Below are 15,754 nucleotides of genomic sequence, written 5' to 3' on the forward strand. Positions count from 1 at the left end.
CAGTAAAAGTATTACTAACAACAACAATCTGCCGACGCTCTTTCAGATAGCTGTTCAAAATGTTTATTATACTGCTTGGAACACCGAACGATCGCAGCGTTTGGATTATTGAGGAATGGTCAACTTTATCGAATGCTTTCGAACAATCAGACACTGCAACTTAGTACTTCGCTTGGCTCGGTAGCCAAATTGAAGGTCAGTTAATAAACCGTTTATTTCCAGAAAACCCCTTAAAAAATTAGCAATGCAGCGCTCAAAAAATTTAGATATGGGTTGTACATAACTTGGCAATTGGGCGATAATTGTTTACAGTTGTTTGGTCACACGAATGTTTTGGCAAAGGCATTACAAAAAACGTTTCCAAGCGACAGGAAATGATGAACTTTTAATGCACAAGTTAAACAAAAGGGAACAAAAGCACTAAAGAAACGATAATTGTTTTACCGCATGCTTTCAGTAAAAAATTTGAGAATTTAAAAGGGCCGGTTGATGATGAGAAATTGCATTGCTCTATCACAAGCAGTACTTGTTCGTCTGTAACTGCAAAATCAACCGGTGTTTTCTCCACGCTCGACTGCAACGAAGTACAATGGTTATCGCACCTGTTCTGTGATTGCGGAAATACTTGATTAAATTTACTGGCTTTTCTGCATAAGAAAACAAAATTTGTCCGGCTGGGCATTTTAAAGGTGGAAGGGACCTGTTGTCCTCGCAGCGCTGTATGTACTGCCAGAACTTCTTCGGGTTATTACAAGGTGATGTCGCTACTTCTAACACGTTATACCTGCTGTGAGCTTTTAACAGAGAAGTGGGCTTTCTTGAAGACTTTCTCCAAAGTAATTTCGCACGATCTTTTTTTACTGGACATTTTTCGTTAAAAAATTTCCGATATAGTCTGTTTCGCCTTTTTAAAATTTTTAAAATCGGAGATGGACAGTTTTTAAGCTTTCTCTGGTTACTTTCACCAAAAACAAAGAAAGATGCGCAAATTTAATAATTTCGTTTTCTACCTGAATAGAGCATTACATGGGTGAGGCGCCGCGAGAACGACCTACCAGTTCGTTGCAGGCAGAGCGTTTTGAAAAGGTATGACTTTATTTACTGGGATGTTCCATGTCAGAGACCGCTAACTCGAGGCGGTAGACACCTATCGGCTATCGTGGCTTGCTCTGTCGCCCGCACGCAGGTGGCCTTGCCACTCGTGCCGCTTATACACGCTGATTACTCAGCGTATACTTTGTCTACGCTGACCAATCAATCAGCGCATTCGCTATGTACTTTTGGAGGTGTGGCAGGGCTTACGAGCAATGCCATTTTGCGGTATAAACTGTTACGCAGCTGCAGCACGCCGCGACATTATCACGATTTCACCGAGCTCGCTAGCAGCCACTTGTTCCACAGCTTTTCCGCATTGGTTTTTCTGTTGGTTTTTGGTTGCTTTATTGGTACACAATAAAGGAGATCGCAAACTTTCATCCCTGCTTCTGTGTCGTTCTGACATGGTAGCAGTATCGTTCGGTTTTCTTTCCTCGAACCTCTGAACCCCCAGTGGAGGCATGACTCGGTCAAAGGAATCACGCAGCGACTAAAAGTAGTCCTGTGTCCTGCGACCTAAAAGTGGTCGTCATTCATCTCTTGCATCATACAGGCTTCATTGGAAGCCTGCAGCGCGACGGATTCACTCATACGGGCGTTCGCCTTTAAGTAGGCGCCCCGCGACTTGGCTCCCGCGCAAAAGCTGCGCAGGAACGATCCAGACCCAACTGACGCCCTATCGGGTGCGCTGCGGCACTTACGGTAGAAAAGGGTGAATCGGACGACGGAGCAGCAGTTTGGAACGAAAATTCCGGTAAGAACTGCTGTGGCGTCGTAGGGAACTTCGTAAAATTTGGGAGTTTTACGTAGAACATTACTTTAAAAATTCATAACTTTTGAACCTTTCATCCGATTGGCTTGAAAGTAGCTTTTTCGGAAAGAGCATGAAAAGGTACGCTAGAGTTGCATACCTTTGCTTTCGAGAAACTATTTCCTGAATGCTAGCGAATTTTTTCGGCGAAAAACAACCGCCATTTTATCCAGCCAGAAATTTCGCGAAAAGTCGCGTGACGTTAGTATGGTTTACTTCCTTCAAGAATTGACCAATCAGAATACGTGGAAAACTTCTCTATGTTGTAAGACTCGTAATAAGTTACGTTGTTTTTTAAATTTTGCTCACGGCACGCTACTCGTGACGTAGATCTTATCGCAAGACCATTAAGTACGTGACGTCACACTGGTCAGTAACGTAACATAGGGCCATAGGCAGCTAACGCTAAACGTGAGCTCTAGCGTTCCTGATCAGCACCGACCCGCGATCCAGAGCCAACGTCCAAGTCCAGACCAAAGAAATTTTCTACCAAAGAAAGTCCTAATACCATGGGCCAAACTCACAACGCCTTGGCTAAGGTGATGCCATACACCAGCCATGAACCAAACCAATGACTACGCCAAGCCTTTGGGCAAAAATTACTCAAAGCGAGGCACGGTGGGGCGATACACATTCCGCACCACCGGAAGCGCTGACTCCGAACCGGACCAGCCAAACTCGACCGGCACAACGAGTTCGGTCGAGGCCAAAAAAAGGCGGGACCAACAAATCCTGCCTCCTGACTTGGACGCAGGTGAGGAAAGCCTCGACGTTACCCTGGATGATACATTCCTAGAGGCACGCGAGGCACTGTCCGAGGCCAACTCGCCTAAGGACAGCCAACCTGGTGCTGATAACTCGGCCCAGGCCAACAGCGTCCCTCGGGACTTGGCGCACCAACCGGCCTTACCTGGTCCGGGCCAAGTCCAACTTGAGGCACCAACGGTGACCACAAATGAGGACAAGACACGACACAGTAGACCCGGTGCTGAGAATTTGGCCCGGGCCAACCCTGTGGCCCAGGATCTGACAGCAAGTCCAGCCCTACCGGGTTTGGACCAGTTCCAACCTGAGTCACCGACAGCGACCAAAGGTGGGCGCAAGGCGCAGGACCAAGGCCAAAAGCCTGGTCCAAAGGCACATGACCTGGGCCAACCGCCCGCGAGTAGGTCGCCAATTATGTTTGAAGCTGATGGCTCGAACAAAACAACGCCATCGCCAACCAATGATATCACGGACGCGACTGGCCGGACCAAACAGGACCCGGACCATCCGCCATTAGATCTGGGACATTTGACGAGCACCACAATGAGGACTGACTTGAACCAGTCATCCTTGGATATGATTCGCGCCGCGTTTAGCCCAGACAAGCTGATCCAGGCAACCCTGCCCGAGGACATCGACAACATCGAAGTCCTCAGGACCAGAGTGCGGGACCTGACCAAACAGCTTGTCGCCGCAAATGATGTCGCCCTCTCAGCCGAACAACTGATGGGGGAACAAATCGACAAGTACAAGACCCTTGCATCCAAATCGGATGCAGAGGCCAAACGTATCTCGGCCCTACAGGCCCAGACCCAACTTGAGTTTACTAAACTCAAGTTAGCCCCTTGTCCAGACGCCGAGCGAGACCACCTCAACAAGGACATCCATCGCCTAAAAGTGGCGGTGGCGGGACTTGAATTTATACTCGCCTCAACGAGGACCGAGTTGGCCCTGGCCAGGACTGACCAGACCCAAGCAAGAGCCACCACTGAGCAACCTGACGAAGAGACAGACCGTCTCCAGACAGACAACGATCGCCTAAACGACGATCTGGCCAACTAGCAGGACGAGATCAACCGCCTGCGGAATGGACAATCAGACAACAGAAATTTGCCCAATTGGGGCAGGCCTTCACCCAAGCCAAACTGGTGATCCAGGGCCAACATGATCGGATCATCAACTTGGAGGCCAACAATGCCGGTCTGGTTAAAGATTACCAGACGGCCACCCAACGCATCACCGAACTTAACGAGGACCTGGAAAAGCTAAGCACGGAATATGCTTGCTTAGATGCGGAAAAATCACATCTCGAGAACTTACATTCCGAGATGTCCGCAGAGCCACCCTCTTACCACACCTTTCCGGAATCAGATACACAACGTCGACAAGCTAAAGTCGACCAAGCGCTGCGACAGGTTCAACGGTTCTATGAGCAGACACTGTATTACCAGAAACGTTATCACGTCAATGTACTCCAAACGGAGCCATCAACGGAGAAACCACCTCAAGGCTAACCATACCGGCGCCCTTGAGCACCGTGAATCAGGGATCATCAACAGCGACACCGACCCATTCAGCAACAAACCGACAACTAGCTCAGCCACAATGGGTCCATCGACTGTAGACAGGCCTGCCACACAGACTCAATCGTCTGTGTTAAGCGGGCCATTCAGCTTTGGCCTGAACCAGCCGACGTCTCAGAACCAGCCACCAAGCCACGGATTCTTCTGGTCAAGCACACTCTACCCATCAATTTTTCCGAACCTGAACTCCGGCCCGAGTCCATACTTTGTCTCGGGCCAGGCTCACCCTTCTGGCGTGGATCCAAACCGGACCAACCAGTCGAGCCCACAGTTCCAGTTCGGACAGATAGGAGGCCAAAGCGACACACCAACGGTGCAAATGCCACTCATAGGCCAGCTAAGCCTAACTGGCCTTCCTGTCTCACTGGCTGCCCTAACGGGCCAAGCCCAGCCACAACCGGGCCAAAGTGTGCCCCCGGGCCAACCCCAGGACCAAAACGTGCCTACCCACCCTGCGCCGCGCCAAGAGCAGCGACGCCACCCGGACACGCTGCCCAACCAAACCCGGGCCAGAATATGCCCATGCTGGTCCAGCTACCCAATGGGGCATATGAATGGATGGCGTCCAACACAGCCATCCAATACCCACATGGCCAAGAACAACAGGCACTGCAGCCGCCACCACAAGTATTGGTACAGCAAATAACGCCTGCACCATCGCCAAAAGCCAGCCCACCACTCAACAATCTGGAGGCCATCGACCGATATGCGAAGGCCAGCGCGAAAGCCAGTAACCGTACCACTCCACCACCCTTCGACGGCGACAAAACCATGGTGAAGGGATGGATTGCCCAGGTCAAATGGATCTGTAAGCAATCGTCCGACTTAAACAAGCCGGACCCGGACTTCTATGGAGTCTTGACCAAATCGGTCAAAAAGTGGTACATGGGCCAGATGAACCGCGAAGAAGGCGATGGTTATACGGTCGAAGAATGGCTCCAGAAATTCCGGGAGCGATATGGCGATGACAACCAGCAAGCCAACGCTCGGGCGAAATCGCGAACCGATCCTACCGACACGGTTCTGAGACGCCAGAACAATATTACGATGCGATCCTGACTCTCCAGGCACGCGCCAACCTCGACAATACCATGACGCTGCACCTTCTGAAAAACAATGTGCTCTAAACATCAGACTGCCGAAGACCCCGACAGAATTTCGTGATTATATTCGACAGTTTACGTCAGGTGGGCCAAGAATACCCGGTAATTCGGGCGGCTATACCAACGCAGCCAGGACTGATCGTAGCACAGCCAACACCGCCGGCCTCTTATCCCCCACAGATGCTTCCACCGCTACAACCTCAGGTGGATTCAACATACGCCGCGATCGTGGCTATGAACCTATGCCGAATCACGGGATAGTAAAGACTATCCCCATACCAGAGGCACCGGGACAACGGCCGGTGCCTGACAGAGAACTTAAGGAGAAACTGGTCCAGCGATTCAAAACATGGTTCATCGGAGTAAGAAATTTCCTCCAGTACCGCACTGACCGACTCTTTGCCCTAGAAGAGGGCTGGCTCGAAGAAAAAGGCGTGAGACTAACGTGGGCACAAACTGGAGCAGAATATGGACCATTTGCCCAAGAAATGGACAAACTTCATGAAGAGGGATCATTATGGGAGGACGAACGTCTAGCCCTATGGTGGGAATATAGAGAGTACCACATGGAAATGCCGAAAGCATTCCAACGGATGTGCTCGGAACTCTTCGATGACATCATAAAACTTCCAAGAATTCGCTCCAACACCCTGACGTAAAGACCAACATATGGACAAAATACGATTTGTCCCTGACCAACGTCAAAACCATACCAGAACCACTGCCAGAAGCAGCACCGCACATAGCGACAAGAGAGCGCTTCATCGATGGCCCACACCCAGAACAGGGTGGCCATAGGAGGGACACCAGCCAGAACGAGCAGGACCCTTCAACGGAGGAAGTCCAATTGACTTGTCCTCTATGTGGAGACGCCGTTGAAGCAGTATTACGGGCCATACAGACCCGTGCTGCTCAGCGGTGGACAGGAGGCCGACCAGCCTCACCACTCCCTAACAAAGACCGCCTAACCACATCGGCTGAACCGGACAAACCTGAGGAACAGGAAATCGAGACCGGAGAGGCAGGGAACCGAGTAGCGGATCCTATGTTTGAACCGGCACCAACGGTGGCCGGTGGCGCGCCAACCTCTAACGAGGACAAAGGCGATCCAAAACCAGAGCAGGACGACAAACCCGAGTCTACCGATTTAGACGTCCAAAGCTCGAGCGACTCACCGGACACTGACACTAATAACCAATCATCAAAGGAGTCCGGTGACGATGACGACGATCCAACCACTCGCCAACTTCGGGCCGAAGCACCAACCATTCGCCGAACCAGACTGCAGCGGCAGATGGAAGGCCTTAAAGAAGAGAAAGAAGTCGTCTTCGTCCATAAGCGGTACACCATACCAGCCCACTCAACCTGCTGGGTTAAGGTCCACACGTACAGAACCATGGACCCAAAGCGCCCAGTTTACTGTAATTCGTTAAGACGACCACACCGCCAGATCTTACCGATCGAGGCGAAGGTCGAAACCCGTCAGGGCGAGTACGCGTGGGTCCAGGTTCTGAATAAGTCTCTACGAGACCAAGTCCTCCGTAAAGGTGCAAGAATTGGCCATATGTATTACAGCGATATATATGAGCCAGACATCAGAGAGGACGGCGTGGATTGTTCCATACCAAACGCCGGCGCCCTACCATGGCCAAAAGAGGCGGGACACAATCCGAAGAGACAACGCACTATAACTGACTACGCAAAGGTCTGGGCAACCGTAAAAACGGAACTACTACCTGAGTCCATTACACCAGTCCAAGTCAGCATCGACTTCGCCGTCGATCCGAAACAGAAACTAATGTACCTCGGAAGGCAGGACACCAAACGGTGCCTGGCCATGCTTGACGGATCAGTCCAGCATGACGGCAAAAGTTTCACCATTCTTGTCTCAAACTACTCTAAAGAGCAACAGATACTCCGGAAGGGAGTGGACATGGGCCGAGTAGAGCCATATGAAGAGGCCACGAACGAAAAATTCGCCCAGATCAATTCCCTCCAAACCGGCGAGGAAGATCCTGAAGTGGAACGCGAAATCCGCGCCCACATTGCCAACGCACATTTTGGCGACCACATGACTGACGAGCAAACCGCTCTACTCCTTCAGGACTGTTGGGAACTCAGGGCCCAATTCCCCACGTCCAAAAAGCCTTACGGCGACGTTAAGGAGGTGACCCACATCATATAAGTTGGCGACGCTGAACCGATTAAGATGAACCCAACCCGAACGAGTTGGAAGGGACGGGAGTTCATTATTAAGCATGTCCAGGAAATGCTGGACCAAGGCTTGATTGAACCGTCTATGGCAGCGAGGAGTTTCCCAGTGGTCCTTGCTTCGAAGAAAAACGGCGACGGAACCATGGGCACTCAGTTCTGCATAAACTACATTAAGCTGAACTCGGTGACCAAAAAGAACAACTATCCATTGCCCAACCCAGATGAACTTCTGGACCAGTGTGCAGGCAACGCCTACTGCGGCAAGGTAGATTGTCGGTCCGGATTCTGGCAAATCCCGATGGACCCAGCGTCCATCGACTACACTACCTTCTTTACACCAGAAGGGATGTATCGGTTCAAACGAATGCCGTTTGGCCTCTGCAACTGGCCAGCAACATTCCAAATGACCATGGACAAAATTTTGGCACAAGCACGTAAGAAAGGCGGTGTCTTCGCATACATCGACGACGTGATATTCTTCGGCAAGACTTTCGACGAATTCAGGCAAGCGTTCAGAAATACGCTCATCTGCCTGCGAGATGCCGGATTCACGATAAAACCGTCGAAATGCGAATTCGGAATGGAATAACTTCAATTCCTTGGACACATCGTCAGCAAGGACGGTGTCCTTACTGACCCAGAAAAGGTTGCGGCCATCGCTGAGAAGCAACCGCCCAGAACCGAGCGCTAACTTCGCTCGTTCCTTGGACTTGCCAACTACTATCGGAAGTTTATTTTGGGCTACGCCCAGAAAACGAGAATGTATGAACTCCTGCAGAAGGAAAGTTCAGTCAAGAACGACTGGACAGACGCTCACACCGCCGAGTTCAACGAAATGAAGTAGGCCCTAACGGAAGCACCTACTTTGGCCAAATTCGATGCGACCAAAAAGACCACCATTGAATGCGATGCAAGTGACGCAGGCATCGGAGCCATACTTAGCCAAGACTCGAGGCCAATCGCCTACGCGAGTCGCGTCCTACATGGCGCTGAGAAGAACTACGGCGTGACCGAATTGGAATGCTTAGCCGTAGTGTGGGCCGTCCAAAAGTTTAAACACTACATTGACCACGGATCTTTCACGGTTAGGACGGACCATCGAGGGAACCAGCATTCACGGACCAAACTAAGCGGCTCCAGCTTTCCGGCATCCGCTTGTTAGGGGTTTTGTTTGGGGTTGTTTGAGCTGCACGGAAAGGACACCGGCAAGCGCATACACACCAGGTGCGCAGCCGGTGCTTCACCGATTCCCCGCCGAGATCTTCCACATGCCCACTTCGCTCTCCAGCCATGGTAAAAGATACATGAGTAGCAACACATTAATGTCCAATTAAAAATGTTTTTATTTGTTATTTATGTGGCGTACGGGTGTTGTGCTATCTGTTCTGTCTTCCATTTTACGCCCACATCCTGTTTTCCTAGCGCCACCATGGCACCGATCGTTGTTAGAGTTCATCGCTGCTTGTACTGCAGCTCATTTCAGTTTTGCTAGGCTAGCGTGCAGTTGCAAACTTTTCTTTACCGCCCGCCACACCCGACTTGTTTTGTATTCTGTTATTTGTCTAAAGCCAAATAAAGGGGGTTTGAGGTGCTGGGAAAGGAAACCGGCAAGCGCGCACACCGGCATGTGCGCAGGCGCGCACATACCAGGTGCGCAAGCGCGTACACACCAGGTGCGCAGCCAGAGCTTCACCGATTCCCAACCGAGATCTTCCACATGCCCACTTCGCTCTCCAGCCATGGTAAAAGATATATGAGTGTCCCGCGCAATCCAGAGATATAGCCAAAACGATTTTGTGGATTTCATCAAAAAGTTTTGCCATAATCATTATAAAACATATGGCAAAACTGCCCGCAGACCTGCCGAAACTGCAGTTACACTAACTGTTTGCCCTTCCAGACAGCAAGGGTCAGATCAGCATCGAGTACGTCCCGGTCTATGGACAATCCCCTGGAGGAAATAACTGCCTCATATATTCGTTTGCCTTTGCGCATGACATGTTATTGGGCAAGCAGATTCAAAACGCCAACTATGTTTGGGAGGACGAACTACGCCACTGGTTTTTAACCATCATCGCAACCGGCACATTGCCGCCTATTCCCAGATCGAAGGCCGTAATCCTCGAACGGAAACCACGGTAAAAGATCATAACTGCACAGTAACAGCAGCAGATGCAGTGGAAATACGCCGGCGATTGCATCTGCCCAGCGGATATTGAGCGGTTTCGCTGTGATAATTGCTCACGTACTGAATTATACAATAACTGTTCTTTTCCTTACTAACTTTGGCGCATCACTACCGCACGTGCTACTTGACCGTCATCGCTGATTTCTGATCCAAACGCAGCGGCTACTTCCAGGAAAAGTGCAAGGTGGCACAATGCATGCAGTGTAATGGCAGCGTAATGGCATTTTGAGAACTGCATTGTTGAAAATCGCTCTATCTGTAGTTGCTGTGTTCAGTTATCCACTAATTACTACATCATGCAAAAACCGTTTCTCTTATTTTCCAGTTTTGCTGACCCGTGGTCAGTTTACTGACCACTGCAACACCCTTGTTTTGAAGCCCTCTTTCTGCTCTATACAATAAACATCTTTAATTTGGTCAGCTGCTGTTCGCGGAATTATTATAGAATTAAACGTATTTATGACTAGGACCGTTTGCGCCCAATGGTGTTGCTAAACACCCATGTCGTTGCCGGTGATCTAGTGCCAGTACAATCTCACAAAGAATTCCCTTTCTTAATGTAATTCAATTTTTTCATCGAGAAATCCGGGTTTTCAGGTAGAAACTCGCACCCCTTCGTGTAGTGGGCGTTGGAGGGTTAAAAAGGTCGAGGATCTAGGCTCTCCTGTAGCGTCGCGGATCTTCCGGCCAACAAAACGAATCAGTTCCGCAAACGATGTTCCAAAAGTTCCGAACGTCTCGACCGCCAGAGCTTAGGAAAAATAGCCCAAACCCTCGGCGAAAGCGTTTTTCCGCCGCTTCGCTGTTTTCCGCCAGTTGTGCGACACTCCTGGCTTTCAGCGAGCTAGCATGCGCATGAGACACGGCCACAGTATCAAAACATGTTGCATCTCATACCACGGCCTTTCCTTTTGCGCACAGAGTCATCCTATCCGGCCGCTTGCCGCCCTTGTCAGACAATCCAGCCAATTCGCTTTGGCAGGGAAAGCCGGCGAGCTCCAAGCCACGCCTCGTCTCATTGTTCAGCTTAACATGTCGCGACCATCTACCGTTGCTGCTAAGGCAAGACAAACCGTGGTGGCCGTTTGTTTCTACTCGGCTTCCGCAGTTTACGCAGTCGTGCTCTTCCTCAACGGGCAGCCCATATCGGATAGCAACACGAACTCTGACTTCTTCATCTTGCAAAAATGTATGTAGAGCAGGTGCTTGAAGGGCATTTAGCCAGGCGCCGGAGTCACGTTGGAGTGCAACCAACAGCACTGCCTTATGGCCCGCGCTGAACCTAGGATTCGGATTCGGAGTACTAAAACTTGGATTCAGATAACTCAAACTTGAAGTTGGATCTCTTAACTTGGATTACATAAATTGGATTACATAAGTTAGATTACTTAACCTGGATTTACTAAAGTGGACTAGTAAGTACTATTATTTTGGGGCTTGGATTACGTTTTGTTATACTGCTTTCTTTTGCCGGTTCTTCTGTTACTCTCAGGTCATTCTTAGGTTTCAAAGGTTTCTTAGGTTATAGAAAACCGAAAACGTTTGAACCGATAAAAGAGATAAAAAATACAAAACAAATGATAAATCAGTATGTAAAAGCATTGTATGCAGTATGCTGTGGATGAGCTTTTCTCTCTAAAGGTCATCACCAAAAATGGGTCGAATGACGTCATGCTGTATCAATAGCAGCGTTAAAGTTTATCAGTTTTTTAGGTTCGAAGGTTTTTCTCTTTTCTATAACCTAAGGTCCTAAGGAAAATAAGAAATTTTAAAAATACCTAAAAACCGATGAAGCCTAAGAATCCTACGTAACGTAAGCATCCTACAAAACTTAAGAAACTTAAGCTCAGAAACAAATGCTGAGAAGACCTAAGAAACCCAAAAATACCTAAGAAGGTTTGGGAACCTAAGAGTAACCTCAGAATAACAGAAGAATAGGCAGGAGAAAACAGTATAAGAAAATGCAATCCAAGCCCCAAAAAAAGTACTAGTCCAGTTTAGGAAATCCAAGTTATCCAATTTAAGTAATCCAGCTTATGTAATCCAAGTTAAGGGATCCAAGTCCAGGTTTGAGTAATCCGACTCCGAATCCGAATCCAAGGTTCAGCGCGGGCCGTGGCTGTAGTTTCTGTGGGTACTCGATCCGCAGGTGGCGCAAGTGTGCTTACGGCCGTTCACGCAGGGCGTCGAGCAAAATCCGCGGTTAAATTTATGGCAAATTTCTGCAGCTCCGGAGGAGGTTGGATCGCCGGCTTGGTTTTCGTTGCAGTTTGCCGCTATGCAACCGACTTGATGACAGCGGCTACATTTGGCGCGACTGTGCTTTGGGTTACCGCCTCCGGTGGTCGACGAAATAATGTTCTAGCGCGGGCGAATTGCCGATGGTCTCCTGGATGGAATCATCGTGTGGCCTGGTCCAAATGCCGAGATCCTCGAGATACTGAGCTGCGAAATTTCGGAACTGAATATCGTACTCCAGCACGTGCTCCAGTTTGTATCTACGAGCAGGATCCGCCATCAAGGATATGAGGTCAAGGTACTTGATCAATGGAAGAGTCAGTTTTGGTTCTACGAAAGTGCGGTACGCCATGAAGACGGAGAAGGCACGGTTCCAGCTGGCCAGGGAATTGATCTGCTCCTTCTTTGCTGCCGACGTGAAGGCATACTCGCCTGTGGGCTCGTCCAGTGCCATGCGGGTCCCCGTTTGGCCGCGTTTTGCCGGGACGCGGTTCTGGGGCAAAAGGTCAGTGAAGTCGACAAATTGGCTGGGGTCTAATAGTTGCTCCCGTAGTTTTGGAGAGACCGCTGGGAGTACTGTGACGGAGTTGATCCAATGGTCACCGGCGCGGCGCCGAGTCGTGCAAAGACGGATGGAACCTCAGAGGGTGCTTCAATTGCCATAACACTGTCTTCGAGCTTGCCGTCGGCGGTGGTGACGCGGTTGGAGGCTGGGGACAAAGAACGTTGTGTACGTGCGGCGCCGACTTGCAGTACAGGTTGGTTGGAACCCTGCTGCGCTGTCGAGCCGCGCATTGTTGCGACCGCTCTCTGGAGTTCCGCCAGTTGGGAGTGAATTCGGCCTGTGTTGTGGGCGTGGGATTGCCAAGGGATGATCCAGGAGGAACGACCACGGTAGACCTGATGTTCCGCCGGGCTGCAGCATCGGGATTCCTGGTGACCTTTCGCTTCGTGGGTACTTGATGTGGTGAACGCTGCCGTGTGTTATACCGGGATCCGGGTTGGGCTCTATTCGTTTGACCTCGTGTCATTATTACGGGCTATGAGCGCAGGCGTACTCAGCGTACACCCAGCTTGGCAGTCTGTTGTGTTTTGTTGTGCGCCCGCCTTAGCGTGGCAGCACCTTGGTGTTCTCAGCGCAACCGCATGGTGTGGCAGCTACGTGCGCTTGCCGTAGTCGGCAATGCAGAGTTGCACATTCTGAATTTCTATCGAAATTAGTCTTGATAAAAAGTTCTCGCAGTCGCGTCTTTTTTTCGCTTTTCCATAGCGTTAGACGTTTAGCATTGCCAGATCTGTTTGGCAGACGGAATTACGTCAATTCCGATTCTGTGACGTGAACCTTCTACGGTTCCCGTCTTATATGGTAGCAAGAGACGTGTTTCTCCAGGATAATCCCTGAAGTTTTCCCCGTCCAACTGACGGAGTGCTGAAGTGTGCGAGGAAGGGCTCGCTGACGAAGCAGTCGAAGGTGAAGGAAGGGCGCTTGGATCTCGACAGCAGATCAGCACCAGTGTGTCTCTACTGTGAAGAGCACGCTGTACTGTTCTGACGCGAGCAAGGCTACGGTAGTAGCTTTGTTCGGAGGGGCAGAAGCGCCGAGGAAGATAGCCAGAAGAGGCAGAAGCCCGAAGGGGGGCACGACTGGGCAAGCCACTTTTGGTCTGACGGGTGTGGAGTTCAGGTGCGTCTCTACTGTGTAGAGCGCACACATCATACGCGCTCACCCAAAAGGGTGGTCGAGCGCCCCTGTCGTTGCCAACGTCAAGGCGCGACAGAAGACCCGCAGCCAGCAAGTCTTTTGGTCGACGCACCGCTGCGTCCCGTTGATACGAAACGAAAGGGGTTAACGATCTGACCCAGGAGAATGCAGTGTAATCGCTGGAGGATTTGGAGGATTCGCGGAAGGACGCGCAGGATCGATTTCTGGATCACGGAGACGATCAGGTCAGAATTTTGTTTATTAATTTCGCCATTGGCGCAGACGTAGAATTCTCAATTTCATTGGTCGGTGATGAGCTGAGCGAGAAAGTAGGCGGTACATTTTCGCACGGCGCGCTAGCAAAAATTCGCACGGCGCGCTAGCCACCTATCAAAAGGCTCTGAAAGAAACGCAGAATATTGAGAGCTCGAGCGATGAGAATGGCAACTCCGGACGTCAAAGCGGAGATAACAAGGGAGACCAGTTAAAGGTCACCGACGGGAGAACGGCAGCTGATGGACAGCTTCAAGCAGACCTGACGGTCGAGACCGGAGGAATGTCACAGTCGGCCGAAAAGGTCAAGGAGGAAAACGCAGATCAGTCAAAGAAGGGCGAGAACGAAGTCAGTCAAAAGGTCACTGAACGGGGTGACGAGGTCAACAGCAATCAGCTGTTAGACGCAGAAAAGGTCAAGCTGGATGACCTTTCGGATGACTTGATGACCTTTAAAGGGCTGGAAGGGAAGGGTACCAGCCCAGCATCAAGTGATGAAAGATACTTTACGGACGATGAAGACAAGACAATGCAGATGTCATTTCACACTGCAATGAAAGAAGCTGAACAAGCGGACGAAATCCTGCAGATGACCTTTAACGAAAAGTCGGAAGAAACCTTCATAGGAACGGCGTCAGGAAAGGCTGACAACGAAAGGTCACCGACACCTAAAACTCCCGCATCAACAGATTCGAAGCGACGAGTTCGAGAGTTAGAATTACAACTCGAGAACAAAGATGAGCAAGCATTCGCCGCAGTACGGGAGCAAAGGAACAAAACCATCGAAATGGAATCAAGAGTGTTCGTGTTAGAACAAGAAAAGGTCACGCTGGAAGATGAAATGCAGCAATGGAAAGTCAGATATGAAGTGCAGAAGCAAATGGCAGAAGAACTGAAGAAAATGGTTGACGATAAGGATTTGGAAGGCATACTCGCCGTGGAAGACCTCAACAACAGCCTGTCCGAAGAGTCAGCCGAAAGGTCACGGGAGATAGCGGAATTGAAGGAACAGTGTGACCTTTTGAAGTCAAAGGTCATGGAAGTTGAAACGCAGCGCGATGAATGTCTGTCAAACGCAACAAAGGTCACGGGAAGGGTAGCCAGCCTGACAGCAGACATTACGGAGCTAATGAAAGATCTCGAAACATACGAAGAAAACAATCAAAAGCTACAGATGGAATTGAATGAAAGGAAGAAGAAACAAGGGGAGACAGAAAAACAGAGGTACCAAGCCGCTCAAAAGCTCCAGGAACTCAGCGAGAAAACAAAAGCAGAAGTCAAGCGGTTAAGTGACGAAGTTCAAGGTCACAAAAGGGAAGCTCAGAGATGGAAGACTCACGCACAACTACTTGACGAACGGGTCACGGTGCTTGAAGTTGAGAACAGAGAAGGGCAAGTTCTCACCCATAAACAGAAGCAAGACATCGCTAAGCTGGGAAGTGACCTTTTAGGGATGACGACCTTGGTGATGTCCTGAGATGATGAATTGGCTACGGTAAAAGAGCAGGTAACCTCAGCTGGAAGGCGGTATGAGAAGCTTGAAAAAGCGATGCAGAAGTTGAAGGGAGATAAAGAAGCATATGAGGAGGGCGAGAATGATCGAACTCTCTCGATTCATGGCGAGATGAAAAAGATCGAGCATCTTAAGGCAGAGAATGGCAGCCTTAAGAAAGAAAGAGATGACCTTTCAGGAAAGGTCAAGAAACTTGAAGATCAGAATAAAGCTCTTTCAATGTCATTGAAGCATAAAGACGAACAACTAAATAAATATGAACCGCAGAA

The 15,754-nt window shown here is 49.9% G+C and overlaps 1 protein-coding gene across 1 annotated transcript; it reads left to right on the forward strand.

Moving 5' to 3' along the window:
• Positions 1–14,255: 14,255 nt before the first annotated feature.
• Positions 14,256–15,449, forward strand: LOC129600012 (protein Hook homolog 3-like). The gene has a single exon (XM_055498386.1). It carries the CDS (start codon positions 14,256–14,258, stop codon positions 15,447–15,449), a length of 1,194 nt encoding a protein of 397 aa, XP_055354361.1.
• Positions 15,450–15,754: the final 305 nt, after the last annotated feature.

This window comes from Paramacrobiotus metropolitanus, unplaced genomic scaffold (genome assembly GCF_019649055.1).
Source record: "Paramacrobiotus metropolitanus isolate TYO unplaced genomic scaffold, Prichtersi_v1.0 Parri_scaffold0000160, whole genome shotgun sequence".
In the NCBI taxonomy this organism is placed as follows: domain Eukaryota; kingdom Metazoa; phylum Tardigrada; class Eutardigrada; order Parachela; family Macrobiotidae; genus Paramacrobiotus; species Paramacrobiotus metropolitanus.